This window comes from Mytilus trossulus, chromosome 1 (assembly GCF_036588685.1).
Source record: "Mytilus trossulus isolate FHL-02 chromosome 1, PNRI_Mtr1.1.1.hap1, whole genome shotgun sequence".
Lineage (NCBI taxonomy): Eukaryota > Metazoa > Mollusca > Bivalvia > Mytilida > Mytilidae > Mytilus > Mytilus trossulus.
The window spans coordinates 109,228,350-109,252,446 of NC_086373.1; the positions used below are offsets into that span (position 1 = coordinate 109,228,350).

The 24,097-nt window shown below is 31.6% G+C and overlaps 2 protein-coding genes across 2 annotated transcripts; one reads left to right on the forward strand and one right to left on the reverse strand.

The window, feature by feature from the left end:
* Positions 1 to 478: 478 nt before the first annotated feature.
* Positions 479 to 7,823, reverse strand: LOC134697174 (uncharacterized). Its single transcript, XM_063559259.1, has 2 exons — positions 7,737 to 7,823; positions 479 to 3,246 (listed from the first exon to the last, which is right to left on the reverse strand). The coding sequence occupies exon 2, from the start codon at positions 3,223 to 3,225 to the stop codon at positions 1,684 to 1,686; it is 1,542 nt and encodes a 513-aa protein (XP_063415329.1). The 5' UTR covers positions 3,226 to 3,246; positions 7,737 to 7,823; the 3' UTR covers positions 479 to 1,683.
* A 4,972-nt stretch (positions 7,824 to 12,795) lies between these two features.
* LOC134697180 (trimeric intracellular cation channel type 1B.1-like) lies at positions 12,796 to 22,896 on the forward strand. Its single transcript, XM_063559272.1, has 5 exons — positions 12,796 to 13,021; positions 14,801 to 14,957; positions 16,022 to 16,206; positions 17,511 to 17,598; positions 18,743 to 22,896. Exons 1-5 carry the CDS (start codon positions 12,892 to 12,894, stop codon positions 19,032 to 19,034), a joined length of 852 nt encoding a protein of 283 aa, XP_063415342.1. The 5' UTR covers positions 12,796 to 12,891; the 3' UTR covers positions 19,035 to 22,896.
* The last annotated feature ends 1,201 nt before the right edge of the window (positions 22,897 to 24,097 follow it).

Sequence of the window (24,097 nt, forward strand, 5' to 3'; positions counted from 1 at the left end):
TCGTTAATTTTCTGCTCTGAAACGGATGACGTTTATAAAGTTTGAATAGCAGTTGCAAGCTCTTGGAAATGTAAAGCTTTTATTCTTATATTTTTGACCAAATATGTTAATCTAACAACTTTACGGTTAAATACCTGAAGATATGTCGCATATGTATATGTATGCGTGCTTGATTTCATGAGAAAAAGAATGTCATATTTATCAATATGTGTAACCTATTTTTATTTAGATGTGTTCCATCTACATTACCCGGCGAGGAATATTGTGTTAGTTAGGATAGCGAAAATTGGGGCTAAAACTTGCTTCAATTCCTTGTCAATTATTCTACAATGTTTTGTGATAAAAAAAAACTTCCTCATGATAATTATTTTCAAGGTAAAAATTCTGAGAGAAAAACTAACCACAGCAATATTTATTACTTTATTTAACTTTGATAATAATCAAAAGGATTTAGTAGACACATTGGATGTATGCGTCAAGAACAATATCACTTCCCGAGATCTATACATGTGTGTACATGTGACTTTTAGGAATGCTTTCCAGATGAATATAGTTCAGATAAACCATAGCCTCTATAATTCACATTTTACGTTTTATTTTCCATAACATACATAATTATACAATAAATAATTCAAATAAGAAATAATTCAAATGAATGAGCAAATAACTGCTTTGATAATCAGTACAAACTAATTCATGTTTGTTATTACTTCTTTTTACACTATTAGTTTAAGATGATACAAAATCTTTCTTCTTGTCAATTTGATAACAGCATTGGGATATATTTTAGTTGTTAGTCCGATAAGTACACTGTAGAGAGGAATGAGACATAACTGCCCTGTATAGATTCGTTATTAACATTTAAACCTGCGTGGTGAGATATATCAAGTTTATCTCCTATTGCTACCTCATTAAAATATACACCATATCCTGCTATGCCATTGCTATCATTCGTATGTAAGAATTTGTTTGTTTTTTTTTAAATCTCAATTTGCACATTAATTATAGCCCGTCTCTTAGAACTGTAAATAGCATGTACTTTGGGTGAACCCTCCTCCGACGTTAAGTACTACATTGTCAAATATTAATTGCATTGAATTGACTTTTTGCAACACATCGTTGCATTGTACAGGGTACAAAATATTGTTTGCATAAAAACGACAAAAAATGCAAAAATTGAAGAGAGCTAAAGTGGCCAATAGCATAATAGTTGTTTTTCGAATAATCGAATGTTTTGCACATTGGGTGTCTTAATTACCGGATTTGTTATCATATAAGCAACACGACGGGTGCTACATGTGAAGCAGGATCTGCTTACCCTTCCGGGGCATCTGTTATCACCACTAGTTTGTGGTGGGGTTTGTGTTGTTTATCTTTAGTTTTCTAGGTTGTGTCATGTGTACTATAGTTTGTCTGTTTGTCTTTTTCAGTTTTAGCCATGGCGTTGTCAGTTTATTTTAGATTTATGAGTTTGACTGTCCCTTTGGTATCTTTCGTCCCTCTTTTTTAAATCCATATTTTTTTGATAATTTGTCAAAATGAAGTTTATATCATGCTTTTGTCAAAAATATGATAAAAAGCATGGGTCACCGTACTTTTTTCCATTAAAAACTGGAGGTGATCTCAGGTGCTTCAGTTTTACTTTTATTTTCAGACGCGACTTATAAAAATGTGTTATGGAAATTAAGACCTGTACAAAGAATAAAAACACATGAAACATTCAAATCTGTAAAATAACATGAAAGGAAACCAGAAAATATTACTGTTTCCTATTTCTACACTACGGTAGTAAGGATGGGTGAATTTCTGTTTATATTGAACCACGATGAAAGTATCTGAAAACCAATAACCAAAATTGATGAGACCGATGAATAGACATGCATCATGAAACGAGAAATACTGCGATCCTGGAGATGTAATTGTATACTTTGTCATCTGCAAAATGTAAACGGTTTGGAGATACAGGACAATAATTCTTAAAATATCTTTATAAATCAAGAAACCTCGGTATTTTATGAAAATGGGAAGTATTTGCATCATTAAGGGCAGAATAAAATATCCTGTCGATATGATAAAGCTAAGAATCAACAGAACTTTTCCCATGTCATATGAGGTGTGCTCTTTACGCGGTCTTTGACGTCGCACTGCACGAAAGCATACAGCAAGAGCAAGGAATTGTACAGTATATTCGAGTGTCGTAGTTATGGAGGAAATCCAGAAAAAATTAGTTCCTAAATCCCAGAATAAATTCAACAGTTCAGTAACTAGTTTAGGTAAATATATCATACCACTTATTAGTACCGTACATACAGTTATCCATACTTTCCGTCGAACAGAGACTAGTCTACGCGAAACGCTACTATCGCTTTGTAACAATGTTGTCATTTCTGTTGCGTCTTCAGATTCATTACAGTTCTCTTCTATATTACAGTGTTTATTCGTTGTCCCTGGCCACATTTCAGATAGAAATATTAAACACAGTAGAGGATACTCGGCAAGCATGGGTTCAGTAAAAGGTCTTGCATTTTGAAAAAGATGACCTATGAAAAGAGATGTATTACTTTCTAGGCATCGATCTGTTGTGTTTTCAGGAGAACTTCTTAAAAGATCGTGTTCTCTAGTAGCTTGGTAAACCCATGAGGAAATGTTTGTCACTACAATTATGACTAAACCATACAAGGTAAACAAAGAATTGACGAACTGGTATCTAGAAAAATAATGGACAAAGGATGTCTGTATCAGATAGAAGGAAAGACATGACACATCATATAAAACGGTGCTTTCCATACTATCCTCGATACGGACATACACCTTGCATTTAACATGAACAGCTATCTTCATGGTACGATAAACTACACACCCAAAGCAAAACAAACATAAAAATTTCAACTTTAGGGATTGGCTTTTATCATGAGATCGAGTATTCAAAATATATCTCTTTCTTATTTGTTCTCGTACTCCAACTGATATACAGGACAAAATTCCTATGCAGTTCAACGCAGTGAGTAGTTGCTGTGAGATATCAGGTGCTCTTTTATTTGTTTCCTGAACCGAACGGCACATGAGTATTATTTCAGCTAGAACGACTACTAGAGTGGTAAGCATAATTAACCCTGCGATACTTCCATCATGGGAGATATGATTGTGGTCTCTTTTGCTTTTGCAGTTCCCAGCTGTCAGGGGGAGAATAAATATCGATTTACACCAGTCTTTAACGTTGTTCATTCTGAATGTATAGTCTCTTACCTACAAAAAAATACTATATATTTAGTAACACTTTGCATGTGATATAGAACACAGATTTTGTTGCGCCTGCTACTTTTGTCTAAAAGCAAGACATTACGATCCTACCTTCCGTCGTCGTCGGCGGCTACAAATATTCACTTTGTGGTTAAAGTTTTTAAAAAAATTTATAACTTTCTTACGCTATCCTGGATTTCTACCAAACTTAGACAGATTAAAATTGAGAATGGAAATGGGGTGCTTGTTTATGATGACAAGATAGTATGCAAAAGTAAATTTGGAAAATAAATATCTTGTTTATCATTAATTTTACTTATAAATTGACTTGTTTCTTCCAGTTCACATAACAATCACTCTGGGGTTACCGTTTAAAAAACTTTCTTAGACTATCTTGGGTCAGTACCAAATTCAATCAGAAGCTTGAATATGATCAAATGCTAGTATCTAGAAGTAAAATTTTGTAAAAAAATATTTCCTCTTCTGTATATTACTTATAAATAAACTTTCTTCCAGTTAACATTACATACAGTCTGCAGATAAAGTTCAAAGATTTAGAATTTTGAGTCCTCAACGCTCTTCAACCTTATACTTGTTTGGCTTTATAACTATTTTGATATGAGCGTCACTGATAAGTCTTATGTAGACGAAACGCGCGTCTGGTGTTTTATTTTATTATAATCATGGTACTTTTGATAACTATTATCTAGAAAGGTAAATCGGGTTTTTATTTTTCGTTGAGCCTGTGACATTTGTCGAAAAAGCGAGACCTAGCGATCCAAAATTCCTTCGTCATCGATCAACCAAACAACGTTATCGCACTGAAAACATACACAACAGCTAAAGTAGTTGAGACACTAGGGTTCTGCGGGACACGAATTGTTTATATGTAGATTGAATTTCGCATTTGTCTGAATTGAAGAGTATACCTAATATCCTTCAAATAAACTATGCGAACTAAACGATTTAAAGGAGGACTATCCGGTTTTCTAAAGCATCTTAAATAGTCCATGTCTAATCAGTTTTTCGACATATATTTTATTTATTCGAGGTTTTCACACTAACAGGATACATTAAACTAACATTGGTCGGAAAATATCATTTTTCTCTGAACGACGGCTCTTTGAAGCAGTAAATTGAAAAAAAGTAAAATCATAAAAATCAAAAGCTCAAATACATAAAAAAAAATGGATAACAACTTTCATATTCCTGATTTGGAACAGGTGATTTCAAATCTGTTCAAAATTCACATACCCAATTTAATGATCATTCAAAAGTCAAACGCAAAAATACATATTGAAATTTGTTTACGTCTTTTTTTTACTTCAACAAACAGAAACAAAACAAACTATGTCAATTGGTCCTGCTTAAATACGACAACTGGAGATTCCGTCGAGTTACGAAATTCCAATAGGGAATAACTGAGGAACACTAGTTGTCGAAATGTTACTTTATTGGTATGAGTTACAATTTGAGATTTTTGAGTATGATTGATATCCTTATTATTAAGGAAGCTTGGTATTAAAATTTACGATAATAAAATTGAGAATGGAAATGGGGAATGTATCAAAGAGACAACAACCCGACCATAGAAAAAACAACAGCAGAAGGTCACCAACAGGTCTTCAATGTAACGAGAAATTCCCGCACCCGGAGGCGTCCTTCAGCTGGCCCCTAAACAAATATATACTAGTTCAGTGATAATGAACGCCATACTAATTTCCAAATTGTACACAAGAAACTAAAATTAAAATAATATAACACTAATAAGGACCAGAGGTTCCTGACTTGGGACAGGCGCAAAAATGCGGCGGGGTTAAACATGTTTATGAGGTAATAGTTATCAAATGTGCCAGTCTTATAATAAAAGAGATGATGTTTTATTTCTTATTGGTAATTTTTCTTTTTTAGATGGTGAAGTTTCCTTGCCACCATGTTATAGTTTTCATATATCCCAACTTTCGCGATTCGCTCGTGTATGTAGCAACGTATTCTTTCGTATCGAAAGAAAAATCTAGGTAACTGAAAAAATACTTCACCAAGGATTTCAATCTCACAAATTGCCAAAACAATTACTAAATGTAATCATCATTACAATATAAATATAAATCAAAGTGCAAAAATCTTATACGTTCAGGCAAAATTTTACATTCCATCTTTTATAGTAATATTCTATATAAAGCATAAAAATTACGGCTTTCACCTCAAAATCTTACCAAACCTTGAAACAGACTTTTTCAAAAGGAATGTAGTTACAATATTGTTGTCAGTAGAAAGATACAAGATGATGTGGTATGAATGCAAATGAGACAACTCTCCGTCCAAGTAACAATTAATAAAAGTAAGCCCGAACAGCAAGCTATAAAGAGCCCCAAAATTACTAGTGTAAAACCATTCAAATGGGAAAACCAACGGTCTAATCTAAATAAAAACGAAAAGAAAAAATAACTTATGAACCACATTAACAGACGATAACCACTGAACATCAGATTCCTGACTTAGGACAGGTCTTTAAAGGCAGCATTTTTGGAATCAATAATGATTCATTCATATGGTTTTTACGCTGGAAGTTTGAGGTCTCATAAAACATGTTTAACACCGCAATATTTTTGCTCCTTCCCAAGTCAAGAACTCCTGGCCTCTGTTAAACATTAATCTTTGTTTTTAATTTTGGTCCATTTTCATGTTTCGAATTTTAGTGTGACGTCCAATTTCGCTGAACCATTATACTGTATTGTTTAAAGGGTGTCGAATTTGATCACTGTGATGAAGACTCGTTTGTGACCTTGTGCTATATCTAGCTCTTTGTTGTCTCTTTGACACATTACTTATTCTCATTATCATAAAAAAAAATCAAATATGCGTTTTAGAAATTTATAAATCAAAAAGTTGTAACTATCGATGAAGTTGAAAAACAATGTAAATTATTCTTTTAAAAATACTTCCCAAGAAAGACAGTAATTAGAATTTTAAAATGTAAACAAGGAAATTTTAGATGATGAAGGATATTTAAAGTTTCCTTAATGTAAAACAGTTTCGATAAATAGGAGGAAAGTTGTCAAGTTGTCAATTCCATGGAACAAATATAGATTTTTTCTCATTTAATAGTATTATTTGTTCGATCATATAATAATGAGTTTGACTTATCACAAAGCGTCTCCGTGAACGCGTCACTGGCGGTACCATGCTCGTCTCAAGTGCGGAAGGTCTTTGGTTTAATCTCTGTATTTGCACAGGTTTTAAACTAATATTAAAATTATTAGAAACTCACTTACCCAGTTAATTTGTTTGAGGTCGCAATTATATTGCATATAACTGTTTTACTTTCTTATTGATACGAGTACACATTTAAACACCGTTTCTGAGTAAATCAACACAAAATGTGGTAAGAATGAGAAATTTCTCAATCTATATTTCTAAAATCTAAAACAAGTAGCATAAAATGTTGCCAAATTTGGGAAAACTAAAACCGTATGTATCTTTTCACCCGAAAACATCGAAATTTACTCTGCTTTTAAGTTAAGATTAATGATCGAATGCACTTTCAAAAGACAAACAAAGCTTTAAAAGTGAGAACAGACGACTAGAATGGAAGAGACTGATGTGTCCAGTTATAGTGATTATAATGACATATGGTATGCCAACTCACTTTGTATTTAATATTGTTCCATCTACATATACAGCCATAACAATAATATGTTAGTAATGATGCTGAAAAATAAGATTAAAACTTCCTACATTTCCTTTTAATTATCATTTATTTGTTACTTTTATCAGGTCATTTAAGATTGTATATTTTGGTTTTAAGATTGATTCACTTATAGGGTCTTTTCATCGGTTTTAAACATATTTATTCTAAAACCAGTTGTTGGCATGACACGGGTTATGTTCTTCTCGTATATTTTATGATGCTATAATACAAAACCCCTAACGGGAGGGATTGTGTTTGATATTCATATGATGAAGAAATAATCTTCAATCAGTTTAATTGAAGTCTGGAGCAGGCATGTCAGTATCTGCTAGTAGTTCGTTGTTAATTTATGTATTATTGTCATTTTCTTTAGTATTCTCTTAAATTAAACTGAGTTTTACTATGCGTATTGTTGTGCGTTCGTTTTTTCTTCATTGGCTAGAGGTATAGGGGGAGGGTTGAGATCTCAAAAAAATGTTTTACCCCGCCGTTCATTATTTTGTACATAAAATAGAAATAGGCCTTTAGATTTCTCGTTTGAAATGTTTTACATTTGTCATTTTAGTTGATTTTTTTTTAATATGTCTTGGTGACAAATAAATACTCTGTAAAATGCGATTGTTTTGCAGATACATTCAATATTTGCCACTAGATATTCATTACAAAAAAATCCATCAATTTGACAGGATGATCTGACACCTTTTAAAGTCAAACAGCCTGACACATGCTTATATTTGATTTCATAATATACGAGTTAATCTTGAAAGGTTTGTAATTCATTACTGTGATGCGGCTATTTACTTACTTTTGTATTTGATATATTCCCTTCTACACTTTCAAAGAAAGCTGTGCCAGTTATGAAAGTGAAAATTACATAAAAACTCCTGTTCACTTCCTTGTGAGTTTAATCAAGTCTTTTGTTTAAAATGCTTCCTTATATAAAAAAAATTCTTACTCGAGCAAATAGCAAATTGATCAATCTATCACAGCTTGCCCAAAAAAGAGATTAAGAAAGTATACTAGTTTTAGACATACTGTGTTCGCAAAACTGATAAACTGTCATATCACCAGCTCTGTAGTCAGCACTTCTGTGTTGACATGAATTATCATTGATATGGCCATAATTATAAATTAAGTTATTCATAAACTTTGATTTTTTGAAATATTAAGCCACAAAACCAGGTTGAATCCACCATTTTTTTCTTAAATCTCCTGTACCAAGTCAGGAATATGGCAGTTGTTATCCAATACTTCATTTGTTTGGATGTTGCATTGTTGTTTGTTAATGGTGCACTTTTGTGTTCTGTTATTTCGTTGGTTTCCTTTTATAGTTGATGTGTTTCCCTAGATTTTAGTTTGAAACCCGTATTTTCTCTCAATCGTTTTATGACTTTTGAACAACGGTATACTACTGTTACCTTTATCTACCCCAGGAATAGACAACCTTGGTTGTACTTGGAAAAACCTTTTAGGAATTGTTGGTCCTCAATGCTCTTCAATTTCGTTCTTTAGTTGGTCTTTTTAACAATCATTTTATTCGAGCGTTACTGGTGAGTTCTTTGTAAACAAAACGCGAGTCTGGCGCAAATATAAAATTTCAATCCTGGTATTTATGATTAGTTCATCATATCATTTTGGGTACATTTGCACTCAAGACAGCCATGTCATAAGAATGAAAAAAAATAGATATGGCATAAACATATAAATCGTAGGAAATAAGTTAACACCGGGTTAATCATGCCTAACATAACATAGAATAGAGCATCAAAAGGGGGTACTTGGTTGCCAATTGGTCTAAGTTGTCCTACTGTATCACTCGACTGTCAATGCTGTTGTTAACCTTCTTTTCGTTATTATCTCGTGGTGATATGGACTTGCATTTGTTTTGTTCACACATCGTTGTCATTATAATGCAACTTGATGCGACCGTTGTACAAGCAAGAGGTTATAAGCTATCTACAAAAACAGGTTTTATCCACCATTATCTACATACTAAAATGTCTGTACAAAATCAGGATTATGACAGTTGATGTCCATTCGTTTGATGTGCCGGTTTATGTTTTTGATTTTTCCATTTGATTAGGTTACTTTCCGTTTTGAATTTTTCTCCGATCGTGTTCAGTATTTTTGTGATTTAACTTTGTACAGGACAAGATTACAAATTAACATACTTTTTTATTATTCTGAATATTTTGCAACTTACTGAGGATAATAAAATTCCGATTAAAATTTGGTATATTCCTGAACTCTTGTTGACACAAAGAGGGACGAAAGATACCAAAGGGACAGTCAAACTCATAAATCTAAAACAAACTGACAACGCCATGGCTAAAAATGAAAAGACAAAAGGACAAACAATATTACACATGACACAACATAGAAAACTAAAGAATAAACAACACGAACCCCACAAAAAACTAGGGGTGATCTGAGGTGCTCCGGAATGGTAAGCAGATCCTGCTCCACATGTGGCACCCGTCGTGTTGCTTATGTGATAACACATCCGGTAAATAGTCTAATTCGGTAGGTCACATTCACGAAAGGGAAGGGGATTGTAGTTACGACGTAAGGAACATATCCGATATCATTTTTGAAACGGTTATTCCATAACGGTCAACCAACTCATGATGGCGTCCGTAAAATTTACGAAGGGATGTTTTCAACTTCACCATTTGGAACTCTTGGTTTAATAGCTTCCTTGTGAGCAGCAAACCTCTATCAAGAAAATCATGATAGGAAATGCAAGCACGGGAATATCGTATCAATTGGGAGATATATACCCCGTATGCAGGTGCTGCTGGAATGTTGCTACTTAGAAATGGAAAGTTCACAATTGGAAAGCTGAAATCATCTCTTTTGCCGTAAAGTTTTGTTTTAATCGACCCTCATTGTCAATTTCTAATAAGTCAAGATATGAAGCCGACTTGACTGTATCTGTAGTATCCTTTATCTCAAGTTCCATGGGATAGATGCGTTCCACATAGTCACCAAATTTTGAATTATTTAGTGAAAGAACACCATCTATATAGCGGAAAGTAGAGTTAAAGGATATTGCTAACTTCTTATCTTTATTCCTAAGAAGTTCCCGCATGAAGTCAGCCTCATAGTAATAAAGAAATAAGTCGGCTAGTAGAGGGGCGCAGTTTGTTCCCATTGGAATGCCGACAGTCTGTTGAAGAACACGTCCTCCGAACGTAACAAATATGTTGTCAATCAAGAAATCAAGCATCTTGATAATATCAGTTTCAGAGAATTTTTTGTTTGATTCAGAGTGGTCCTTTACAAAGTAGGATGTATTCCTCCCTAAGACAAGATACTTGTATCTATGTTGGCCATTCTTTTTTATGAAGCAAAGCAATACCAACTCTTTCAATTTGTCTTTTAGTTTGGAATGTGGAATACTATTGTAAAGAGTAGAAAAGTCAAATGTTTTAATACTGTTACAAGATGAAAGAGAGTTAGATTGTATGTACTCTAAAAGATCTTTGGAATTTTTAAGTATCCACATCTGATTCACAACATCTTTCAAACAACATTTCAGGTTCAAATTCTTAATAAAAAAAAATAACCATAGCAGCTGGTAATTCATCCCATGATTAGTAGGACGTATTTATTTCGTCCAAATGAATCCTTTTAAACATTTTTGATTCCAGCGTCTTGATAAGTCTTTTGTAGAAATTTACGCGTCTGACGTAAATATAAAATTTCAATCCTGGTAAAAGAAAACATGATAAAACGTTTCTTTATCGTGGTCATAGCATAACAATGTCATTATCAGAAAATGATGCTTCTTTTGATAGATTTGTAATAGTCTTGATCGTGCAAACATATTTTATAAGGTTGAAGTGCTTCCGCTCGTCGTACACAATTGGGTTCGATCAACACTTTGGCAACCTATTAAAGGTATAAAAAGAAGCATATATTTCTGAAATATATACTTTATATATACATGTATGTTGAAAAGTTTGTTTGTGTTGTATTTAGACCACTCTACCAACTTGGGAAAGTTGTGCATGCACACGTATAAAAATTGCGGTTTTAATCCAATACAATCATATATAGGTTGGAACGTCGTTTATAATTTCCTTCGTTGGGCTTGTATTATATTTTCCTTCGAATTTATATGACCCCGTTACTCATATTCCGACTCTCTCTTCAAAATTTAGGAATCTATCCTTAATTAAGGGCATACGATACAGTTTTGATCCCGTATTTACAAGTTGATGAAAATTTGCATTGAGGCTATTTTTTACCAGATGGAATCAAGTATGTAATAAAAAAATATACCTTCATGTGCTACTTTTTGAAATAAATGAGGTCGAAGTTTTGTATATTTGCTCAAAATTCAGATTTGTGGCCGTATTTTCCCTTTCAGAGAAACACATAACTTTTTTTGTTTTAAAAGTTAACCACAAAAATAACATTTTACGTAGGCAACGTCATTTATAATACCTCCCCTGTAACTGTATTGCATGCCCTTAAGATTATATGGCAATAAACGAATGAATGAATGACTATGATGAATGAATGAATGAATGAATGAATGAATGAATGAATGAATGAATGAATGAATGAATGAATGAATGAATGCATGCATGCATGCATGCATGCATGCATGCATGCATGAATGAATGAATGAATGAATGAATGAATGAATGAATGAATGAATGAATGAATGAATGAATGAATGAATGAATGAATGAATGAATGAATGAATGAATGAATGAATGAATGAATGAATGAATGAATGAATGAATGAATGAATGAATGAATGAATGAATGAATGAATGAATGAATGAATGAATGAATGAATGAATGAATGAATGAATGAATGAATGAATGAATGAATGAATGAATGAATGAATGAATGAATGAATGAATGAATGAATGAATGAATGAATGAATGAATGAATGAATGAATGAATGAATGAATGAATGAATGAATGAATGAATGAATGAATGAATGAATGAATGAATGAATGAATGAATGAATGAATGAATGAATGAATGAATGAATGAATGAATGAATGAATGAATGAATGAATGAATGAATGAATGAATGAATGAATGAATGAATGAATGAATGAATGAATGAATGAATGAATGAATGAATGAATGAATGAATGAATGAATGAATGAATGAATGAATGAATGAATGAATGAATGAATGAATGAATGAATGAATGAATGAATGAAATTTAAAGCGAAAGCATTCTTCTTCTTTTTCCAGGTAAGGAACCGAATTCAAATTAGAACAAGATTTTTAATGGTGATATATGTGTTTTTTTGCTTAAATTAGTGCAACAGCATACAATGATTAAGGTTTATGGCGTTCATAATTTATAAAAGTACACGCAATCCTCAGTGAGCAAAAATTACTGTAGTACTGTTTGCTCACTGAGGATTTTATGTTGTAGAATTTCGGCAATTTTTTTGTGATCTGGTGCATTTGCATTATCTAATTGTGATCATTCTGCATTTTCGTTGTCTACCTTTAGAATGTCCGCTATATTGTGTTCAACAAGGATTTTGCATACAAGACATACAAATCGAATATTTGACCTGAAATTGCATTTTTTTTTAATAAAAACGAGTCATATCTCTTATTAGTATTCTTTATTATTATAAAAAGTAGTAAAAACACAATAAAACACCTATAGTCTATAACACAATTAAAAATCTTGTTCTCGGGATATATAATCTTGTTTTCGGGATATTACAATTTTCTCGTATTTCTCGGGAAATCGTGGTACCGAAAGTTTTCTCTTGGCTATTTAGTTGAAAACGAAGAAATCCATTTCGGAAAACAGATATAAATTTTGTTGTGGCCTAAGATTCCATTTGTACGAATGAGTTATCTCCCCTGATATTTGATATCCATCAGAGGTGGCAGTAGCAGTTTCCGCCGGCTACCGAGCACTAGTCAAGAAAAAGGAGAGTAGAAATAAAAAACTGCAAACATGGATCCACAGACCTTTCTTGACATTGCTACAACAGTAACAAAACTGAAGATGTATCCATATTTCGATATAGCCCATTTTATGTTGATGTGCATGGCGGTGAGAGATGATATCCCACAAGGAACTCCAGGTTGGCATTCGATACTCGCAATCTTTTTAATTATAATATAAACACGCTCGACAAGACCGATGAATTGTTTGAATTTTAACGCTAATTCTAAATATATATAGGCTAGATTACTCTTTTTGATGATGTTTCCATCCGATCAACATGATTTTTGGGTCAAAACATCATGCACTTGTTTCCATCAGTATTAATTTGAGGTCAACTATACAAATGTATCCATATAAATTATTAATTTTGACAGTATGTATCAGGTCCTTCCTACCCCAAACTAATCTTGTCCCTGAGTCGTGAGTAATGAGTAGATCCGTCTGAGGTTGTTCCAACCCCAAGTAGATCCAACTCATAATGAAATATAGTGGAATCCCGGGTCTCTGGGCGGCTGGTGATATGGCACATTAGCAGATTTTTTCATATCAACACAGTTAGACAAATAAAATTGTTCTTGTTATTGTCTTCAGAAAGGATAAAAGAATGAAATTGATAAGTTCAAGAGTTGGGCCTTCTTTTACTTTAGGGATCCAGATTTTTTAAGATTTTACGTTAGGGGTCCCGTTCCATAATTTAAGTTTTTTGTAATAATTAAATAAAAAAAATCAGTATCCTAACTTTTCTAAGTGTATTTAATTTTTACTCCTCACAAAATTTTGGACCCCAAAAGAGTGCTATAATGACTTCATTTACTTTAGGGGTGCCCAATCCTATTTACAAGCTAAAACTATATAAATATTATATTAACAATCAAAACAACAGAATATATAATAAATTTAACTGGGACCCCTAAAGTAAAAGAGTGCTATAAAGCCTCCATTTACTTGAGGGGTGCCCAAACCTATTTACAAGCTAAAACTATAGAAATATCATATAAACAATCACAACAACTAAATATATAATATAAAGACGATACAATACATTTTAATACACTATATATTGTGGGACCCTCTGTTTTTTAACAGTAATGTTGGGACCCCTAAAGTAAAAGAAGGCCCTGAATTTGAACCGAACACACTGCCAAGGATCATCCCAATGCAAAAGGAAAAATTATGTCAATCTGAAAAAAAATTTGACTAAAATAAAACAAATTTTATCTGACATGTCTGATAATGTAATTTTTTTAATGGAAATCGGCCAAATATGGTAAATCATGGGATTGCAGTTATTAAATAACTCTTGGCCTTCCTTTACTTTAGGGACCATGGTTCATCTGACCTTGACCTAATTTTCATGGTTTATTGGTCTTTGTTTAGTTATCTTGGTTAATCTTAAGTTTATGTAACAGTTGTAATAAAGCTTTATGTTAAGGACTATCAATGCAACATAATATCAATGATTAGAAAAGAAGGTGAGACATTTCAGTGTGTGCACTGTTGTTTTATTTAGGGGCCAGCTGAGGCCCACCTCTGGGTGCATGATCTCACTGCATTGAAGACCATTTGTGGCCTTTGTCTGCTCTCTGGATAATTGTTGTCTATATATTTGACTTATTCCCCATTTCCAATTCTCAATTTTATGTAATTCAATTTCATACCCGCTCACATATTAAAGCACCCTTGTACTTGTAAAGTTATTGCCAGTCAAAATTTTATTGGCCCTTCAACCTAGATGACCCCTTATTACAGGACCTACAGATTGCAAATATTGTTAATTCATTCTTGACCTGATCATGTGTGAATACTTAAAAACTGGGCATTACGCAAATGACAATAAACCTTGTTTTTTTCTCACATCAATGTAATTGTAATATAAAATTAAGATTAGTCCTACAATGTATTTTGTCTATTTTAGGTTCTCCAATATTTTCACGTAAACATCCGTTATCGCTATGGTTATCCAGTATGTTACTATGTTTTGGTGGAGGTATTATTGCCAACTTGCTACTAGGGGAACCACTGATAGTACCTTTAAAAGACCACAGAGCTATTCTTACAGCTTCAGCTGTATGGTAAGTCTGTTTAATTATTTTCTGTGTAACTTATTAGAATGTATATGACAGAAGATCATGTCATGTAAGATGTCCTTTAAAAAGGTACTACAATGGTATAGTTAATAATAAGTTTACTTCTGACACCTAATGGATCGATAGGCAATAAAGCCGAATTTAATTACATTTTATAGATCATAGGGGTCATCAGTAGTCAGCTGTATTACATAAAAAAACAATTGAAAAGAATGGGAAGGTCTATATTGTATAACACATTACATACAATATGGTCTCATGTGAGCCTGCTTGCCTAGAGTGGGAGGTCATTGGTTTGAACCCCAGTTGTGAATACCCAAACACTTTAAAATTGGTATTTGATATTTCTGCTAAGCATGCAACACATAGAGTCAGATCAAAGACTGGTCTCCTTGGAGTCAAAATAATGTGCCTGTATAGAGTGATGAACTGTCAACTGTTACCTTGTTAAAAATCCAGCTTGGCATGTAGATCGAGTACACACCTAAAACAAACCATTTTTCACATTCAAAGTCATGTGACAATAATTTGACTAACTTGTAGTAGAAATGTCTTAGTATAATAACAAATTCAGAAGACATTATCAAACTATACATTTGTAGATTTAACAAATGCAGATTGACAATAACAGCGAAAAATTTACTTAGGAAATAAATTCTTCAAAGATTTTGCCAGGAATTTGAGTTGATTTAGAAGAACTCTGTATTAATGATTGGTCAAGTGCCAGAAAGAAGTAAAAAATAATGTAATGAAAATGTAAGACATTCAGTGTTCTCCCATGGTAATGTGATGCTATATTTCTGAATGTGATTGTATCAAAATTGATTTTGTTTTAGATTGTGTTATGGATGTGATGCTATAATTTTAGAAACAGGATGGTGTTTCAAATTTCCTTGTTTACCATGATGCTATATGAAATATCTGTGGAGAACACTGGCACTTAATAAGAATTGGATTTTGGCCCAAGTTTCTTGGGTCGTATTGTGATGTTTTGAATTGTAACATTATTAAACAATATTTTAATCATTTAAAACATATATTTTTTACAGGTATTTAGTAAACTACTCTCCATTTGATATAGTGTATAAGGTAGCCAAGTTTCTTCCATTTAAACTGGTAATCTGTGGTCTAAAGGAGGTACAGCGTTCACACAAAGTGTACCATGCAGTTGTTCATACCATGAAGCTATATCCAAATTCATATTTAGTTATAGTACTCATAGGAACTCTCAAAGGTAAAGATATATTATTAAGTAATAGGAAGTACAGGGTTCACACAAAGTGTACCATGAAGCTATATCCAAATTCATATTTAGTTATAGTACTCATAGGAACCCTTAAAGGTAAAGATATTACTTACATATATAGAAACAGACAAAGTTAAATATATCATTAACATAAAATACAGATAGTGCAATAAAACTGATTAATTTAAAAAAACAACATAAAATACAGATAGGAACAGTCAAACGTAAAGATATATTATTTACATAAAATACTCATAGGAACAGTCAAAAGTAAATATTATTTTACATATTGTACTCATAGAAACAATCAAAAGTAAAAATGTCATTGACATATATATATAAGAAGTACTCATAGGGATGTCAAAAGATACAGATATCAACATGAAGTATTCATTGGAACAGTCACTGACTCTGTGACTCACGGCTAAAGATATTATTACTGACATACATGTATAACTGTAGAAATCTTATTAAAAATCAGAAATCCCATCCTCATATTTGTTGTGATGTTGTTAATAGAGCCATGAGTTGTAGATACTATCTTTGTAAACTCCTTGATCCTTTGAAAAGAAATTATTCCTTAAAGGTTTTCAATTCGAAATAGTAGTACATCTTTAAAAAAAATTGTCAACACTAACATTCTGTTTTATTTATGTTTTGGCATTACACAAAATTACTTGTTTCTCGATACTGTTTATGATGTCTTTACACTAAATCTGTTGGATGTGTACTAATTGATATTTAAGTCTAGGAGAACATGATATATTATATTAAAGAAGATTTCAAGACCCCCTTAACATAAAACTGTCCATATTTTGAGTTAGAGCTGATGAAGTTTTCTATAATTTTGACATCATTTGTCCCAAAAGTAGTACAACATCCTGTAAAAAAAAATATTGAGAAAGCACAGGTGGGATTTTTTTTATTTTCATTATTGTCTAAAAGCAATGCACTTTAAGCACTAAGAAATAATTGTAGTCTCAGACCTTATGATATGAGTTCCAATGAGATAAAATAATCTGAATTTTTATTTTCACTGAAAGAATTATTAAAGTATTTTTTTTCAATCTTGAGGGAATAAATGGTATAGAGAAGTTATTTCAACAGGAACAGATATTATTGCATTGTTTATTACAAATTTACCATTGGAACTTCTGTTAGGAGGAACAAATATACCTCAACAGAGCAAGACTTTGATAAACCTGGAACAGATTTTTGTCATTGCAAGGTAACTAATTTGAATATTTAAATGAGGATCATAATAAGATAGTCTATATGTTGATGTATTTCAGGTGCTGGTAGTGGATTTATGAAGAATTTTGAACGGTTAATCAGAGGCTTTTGGATTCCTGGATCCAATGAATTACTTCAACCTTCATTGTAAGTAAAAATCTTTTGTTATACATAATTAAAGCTGAATCATGGTGTTTCCAATCAGCTGACACACAATATACTGTAATCCAACTTATTTTCTTGGATGATTTATATCACAATCAGACAGTCCTTTATAATCTGATTCTTATTTCTCAATTTTCTAATAAATTTACTTGATGAAGTTAAATAAGGAAAGATACAAGTTATACACATTTGAGATGGTTTTAATTTGAGTTATTTTCCTACTTTTGAAAATCAAGAAAACAAACAGCTAGCGAAAATTAGTCACAGTATTCATATTATAATCAAGTTGTATACTCAAAGCATGTGAAAAAATATTTTCATTTAATGAAGTGTTTGTTCATTATAGTAAAAATGTTTTTCTCTAATTTTCATACTATTTTCACATTTCCTGACCGGTGTGAGAAAAGTATTTATAATCTCTAGTGAAAAATTTGTTCTCAGCAAATGATTGGTCGAAATTTTATTGTGACGTTAAGTTTTCTTTGTTCCTTCTGAATTTTTCTATTGTCACTTCATGAAAAAAGGCGACCATGTCTGATGACTTCACATAAAAAGTACACAACTTTCTTTGAAAAAGAAGGATAAAAATCATTAGATAAACAGATTCCACCACTCGTGTATTATGATTTTTCTCCACTCTCGACAGTTAAATTTTACATATTTAAAAAGCTCGGCAAAGCCTCTCGCTTTAAATATTAAAATTTAACTGTCTCGAGTAAAGAAATATTGTAACAAACTTGTTGCAGTTGTGGAATCTATATATTTTTAATGAGTTTATTTATGTGTATCTCCACTTTATCACTCAGACTTTAAATGAAGTCTGCTCTATCTTCAGTTTGAGAGGGAAAGACCAAGTTAGTTTTTATCATTCAGTTTGTAAATCTAAGCTATACTGCTTTTAATCAAAATAAGATTCAAAAAGAAATATATATATATACAGTTAAAACATTTCATCAACATAAACATTTTTGCCTGTGTTTGAAGTACTAGGAACTCCTACCCCATTGCCATTGGTTTATTAAATGGATTTAAACATGTATTAACTTTTAGATTGCCTTAATGCTATCGTATCACATGGAAGAAAACTCTACTGATAACATTTGAATTATATTGGGTTTTTTTTCAGCACCACCAAAGCTGTAGCGGTGGCAGCCACTGTGTTCTTGCTGGAGAAACTCAATTACATCACTGCACCACATCCACTTGTTTATTTCGGAGTTGTCATTTTCTTTGTCTACTTCAAACTGTCTGCCATATTGTTAGGTATCCATGATCCATTTGCACCATTTGAGAATCTTTTCTGTGCCATATTTATGGGAGGAATGTGGGATGCCATGAGACGAGCCGTTACTAAGACGGAAACCAAGGAAGAAACTGATGTCACAACAAAGACCAAGGAAGACAAAAAGAATGACTAAGGACTTGTAGGAAAAAAATGTTTTTGCCAAACTAACCTGTAATTGCTTGATAGGTGCATATCTTCTGTTATAACATTCCTATTGAAACCACAAAAACTGAATAAAAATAGTAAAAACATGTAAAAAAAGAATTAAAAAAAATTACAAAACATGTGCAACATATAAAGAAAATGCTTGTAGCAATTAATTCAGAAACAAGAATTAAGTAATTGAAGGCAATTATACACAGAGTAGCATCATTGAAAGAAATATCTTTTAGTTTGATGTGGTTGAGTTTTAGAAAGTAAAACTTATTCAAGACTCTGTTTTCTACGCACTTATTGTCTCTAGGGCTATTTTACTTTTTTTAATGTTTATAAATGTTCATGTACGAACATTTTGGCCAATAGGAATCAACAGAAAGATTCTATTGAGAGCTAGTATTGTCACTTAGTTTGGAACCCAGTAGTTGCCATTCCTTGTGTGAAATGTAAAACTTTTAGTATTGTTGTGATATTTGTTCAGTATGAGATTTATGAAAGGTTCATGTGATCTGAATCATATTATATCTGGAAGCTGAAATTTGTTTATTGTAACCTAAACACATTTGAAATGTCGCATTCAATTGTATGATCCTCATCCTTTTTTTTCACACAATTTTTGGTATATTATTTATAGATAATATTGAACTATACTTCAGGAGTATTTAACAATAGATGTAGTTATAATGTGAAATCAAATTTATATTTAGAAAAGATGTAATCAAATATAGAGGATTTTTTTATTTGACAATCAGTTTTGATAGTTTATAGAGTAGATACATAACAATAAATCAAATTAAGTACTTTTAAAAAAACTTCAAATTTTACAAATAGAAAAGACCATGCCTGTTTGGTATTTTTTAACAGGTCAGTTAAATGGCCTATAATCTTGTATATTATTTAAGCTTGACCGTGAAATATTGTTTGATTCCTACCTCATGTATAGCATTAATTCTAGGTATTAGATCTGTCGATGTATATTTACAGGTATTCTGACAAGGGGTTAATTTTTCTTTATCATTTTTTTGGCAGAAAAGAAGCAATTTTAAAGATCAGCATAGGCTATAGCTCTAAAACATTAGATGCAAGTGATCTATCAAGGCAATTATCAATGTTCTACGGAACTATAACAAACTTCTAGTCATTTATATATCTATTTTTGAACATTTTAACCACAAATATAGAAATTTAGGTGCTAATCATTAAACCATGTAAGCAGTACTAATAACTATAAGATATTCCATCGTTGATACATAGATTATGCATTATGATTCAAAAGCTTTATAGATAGCAAATTAAATGTTAGTTGTAAAAGTATATTATTGTCATTGTATTGTTGAAATCAAATTTTAAGAGCATATTTTTTTCTCAATCTAATGCATGTTGTGTGAAAATATTTGAATGGATGCTTTGTTACATTATTTTGATAAATACACTTTTTAAAGTTGGGTAAAGCATATAAAAAATTGCTTCATGTTAAATGGTGTGTATGTTTTGTATAGAAATAACATTATTTTCATCATATTCATCCTAAATTAAGAATAAGGAAAATGTAATTAGAGGTTGAAAGTGGTCACTAGTGGCATCAGGTGAAGCATCACTAATTCTTTTGGAAATTAATTAAACGTGTGCCATGCTTTCACTTCCATATATATAATTTCTTCTTAAATTTTCTGATTAATTGGTATACATATTGGCCATTTCTTGTATGGTCGTTGCACATACATCTATTCAATAATGAATAAACCCCATTGTATTTTACTTTAGTTTCTGTCCTGATTTAACTCGATTTTCTGTCCTGATTTAATTTGAGTTTTTGTCCTGATTTAAATTAGATTTTGTCCTGATTAAACTTTAGATTTTGTCTTGATTTAACTTTAGTTTGAATATTTTTTGTTGTTTCTAAGTTGTATGTCAAAAAGATCTAGTCATTTTGCAGATTTTAAATGTTGAATAGATTTGTTTAAAATGTATATGTAGATAGGATGTGTAAAGTTGTGTGTGTTGTGATTGACATTGTTGTTGTACTATTCACAGAAACAAACCCGGTATATGTCATTTCCACCATGATCATCAAACATACGCCAGTGAATGTTGTAAACTTGTTTTACATCAAAATATAGATTTGCAAACTAACACCAATTTTTACCCTAATAGTTCTATTACTTTTATTCATTGTTAGAAGGCTGTTTTGAAAATATTATAAAATCATTTTTTTCTTCTTAATTTTTAAAGGAAATGGTGCCGTTGTTAAATATATATGAAAAATCTAGAGAGATTCATTTCCAACCAAATTTCAATTACTTATATCTCAAAAAAGGACACTGACCTCCTGTTTTTTATTTAAGTTTAGTATGTTATTTATATTCTATCAATTTATAGCAGTTTATTTTAGAACAGAGTTGTGAACGTCTAAAGGTTCAAATATAGACACAAGTATCAAACTTGTATGCAGGTTGTTATTAAAATGCCACCAATTGCTTTTAATGACTTCATTTGTACATAAGGGTAAAAAGTGTTTCAAATTATTTATTGTAATGTCCTATGTAATGTAATTGTCTCAAGAAAAAAAATTTGCTTTGGTGCGATGTTTAAGATGCGGCTTCTTTAAATATACTTAATCCAGATAGTATTTCTGTGAAAGACATACATACATGTTATTACCTTTTGAAAAGGAAGATCTCCCCAGGATTTTGTTATGTGGGAGCACATTGTTACGCGCTAGAGAAATTATGTTTTGATTGTTGTAAAGTTATTTATAATACAATTAATGTAAACAGATCATAGATAAAAAAAAATGTATTGTAATACATTTACTGTATTTAATTTTTAATTGTTTATACTTCATGTTTTGTAAAAATATTTTCTGTCATTTTTATAGACCCGATATAGGGATCAGTTGTATATCCTTTTCCTTATAAATTATACAAAATTAGCCATAAAAATATACTATTGAATGCAGCAATGTAATCTAAAAATTGATGGTTGTGCTTTTATATCAATTTATATCAAATTTACTTCCTTGTCTGCTGGAGGACTATATTTAGATTTTACTGATCATTGTGTTAATTATTTATGAAAATAGTCTTGAGAAAAGTAAATAACACTTATGAGACATGCTCTCTTTTTAGATGAACATGAATTGGTCCTGATTAATTGACATATAAAGGAATAAATGACTTGCATGACCCCATGAACAGTGTAACCCTATATTACCTGATAACAGTATTTATTATGGTCTCACTGTATTTAAGATTTATTTACAGAATTGGTCAAATATTAAAATAATCCTGATCACCATTAATTTAAAACAGACTGTTAATAAAACTTTTATATAAGTAACATACATGTGTTGATGCACAAGTAAGTTGGAATTTCTTTTTCTGACATTTCATTTCTGAAAGTATGAAATGTCTCTCTGCTTGTGACAGAAATGACAAATTCTCACTTTTATAAATTTCAAATAATAAAAATAGTTGTAGCATACCTTGTGTAATAAGTCAATGTTATGGTAGCTATATATAGTACTATTGATACTCATAGAACACAAACTTTTAGTGGGCATGAAGAAGATGAGAAATTATGACTGTTAAAGTCGAGTTCATGAGTCCAAATAACCCGCCTTGGAAATTCCGGGCTATATGCCTGCATAAGATGTATTGACCCTGTACTTATAATTTGTTTTAAACAACACTGACTGTTTGAAGTAGATTTATCCTTGCTGTTCTGAAATCTAAAATTAGTGCAGTATTTTTGATGTATTAAGTTTACTATTCTATGATCTAATTGTGTTGATTTTATTTGTCCATTCCTGTCCAAAATAAAATACATGGATAGTTTTAGTGTTTGTTTTCTTTTTGTTGTTGACTACATTTGTACATCTGTTACCTCTATTTTGAACTTACAGCTTCTCAGTAAAGCTGGATAGTTCATAGTTATTATAGTATTTTATACCTAATGCCTACAAAAATTCTATTAAGAAGTCAGTTTGAATATATCACTGTCAGACAGCCATATTTAAACCTTACAATATTTAGACAAGTAGACCTCCAATGATTTTCCTTACAAACAAATCTTAATGATAAACAGTCACTTAGTCAGTACATCTTTGTTGTCAGATTTTCGATTGACTTAAGATACTCAAGAATACACAACTTCAGGAAAAACAGCTTTATATCTACCTGTTTAAATTGCCAGGATCTTTACGATCTATATTATCACGTATTGATAGATTGCTTAGTGCCTAATTTGCAAGACAAACATATACATGTATGAACTAAATGATCTGCTGATATTAAGATTGAGACAGCAAACTCACATAATAAAAACGAACAAATGATATGGAGTCAGCAACATGCAGTCTTTAACAATAGACTGGGTCTATACAATATTGTCTAAAGAGTGATGGAAAGTTGTCAATAAACAAAATGGGGACTAAAAGGTTTTGCCATAATTATAAAAAATAAGATGTGGTAAGATTGACAATGAGAAAACTCTTCATAAGAGACCACACGACACAGAAATTAACAACTTATAATTATAATAAGTTTATTCAGGCAAAAAATGTTATTGTCATATAACTGTGCTGATATTCAACGTATTAGCACATTCTGTGCATCCTCATTCTAAATTTTATCAACTAGTTTAGCACTTACTCTTAAGAAAGCTCAGTGGGCCCTAAATCATCTTCACTAGCCGAGAGTTATGATCCACTCCCCTCCTCTCCATAACCCTTGGCTAGCGAAGATGGCTTTAAATAGGACATTGCTCAACCTTCAACCTATTGTGCACTGCAGTGGGTATCAGTAGCTTTTACAGGAACATATTTATTTCAACAGATGAAAAAAATCTATAATAAAAGTATTCAAGCTTTTACTAATATTGAAAAGAATCTATGGTGTCGAACATTATCAGATGTAAACCAAAGCGCAGATGTATGAATTAGGGAGAAACAATATACAAGTCGTTATTTATAAAGGAACATCATACCCTGGCTTACAGTTCTACCTACCAAAATGGTCATTTCAATAAAACGAGGAAGCA

Bases quoted from the DNA above. Each gene is read 5' to 3' on its own strand.
- LOC134697174 (XM_063559259.1), bottom strand. From the start codon at position 3,225: ATGAACAACGTTAAAGACTGGTGTAAATCGATATTTATTCTCCCCCTG.
- LOC134697180 (XM_063559272.1), top strand. From the start codon at position 12,892: ATGGATCCACAGACCTTTCTTGACATTGCTACAACAGTAACAAAACTG. The intron at 13,022-14,800 runs GTTGGCATTCGA...TGTCTATTTTAG, and splicing joins TATCCCACAAGGAACTCCAG to GTTCTCCAATATTTTCACGT. The intron at 16,207-17,510 runs GTAAAGATATAT...GATGTATTTCAG, and splicing joins ACTCATAGGAACTCTCAAAG to GTGCTGGTAGTGGATTTATG.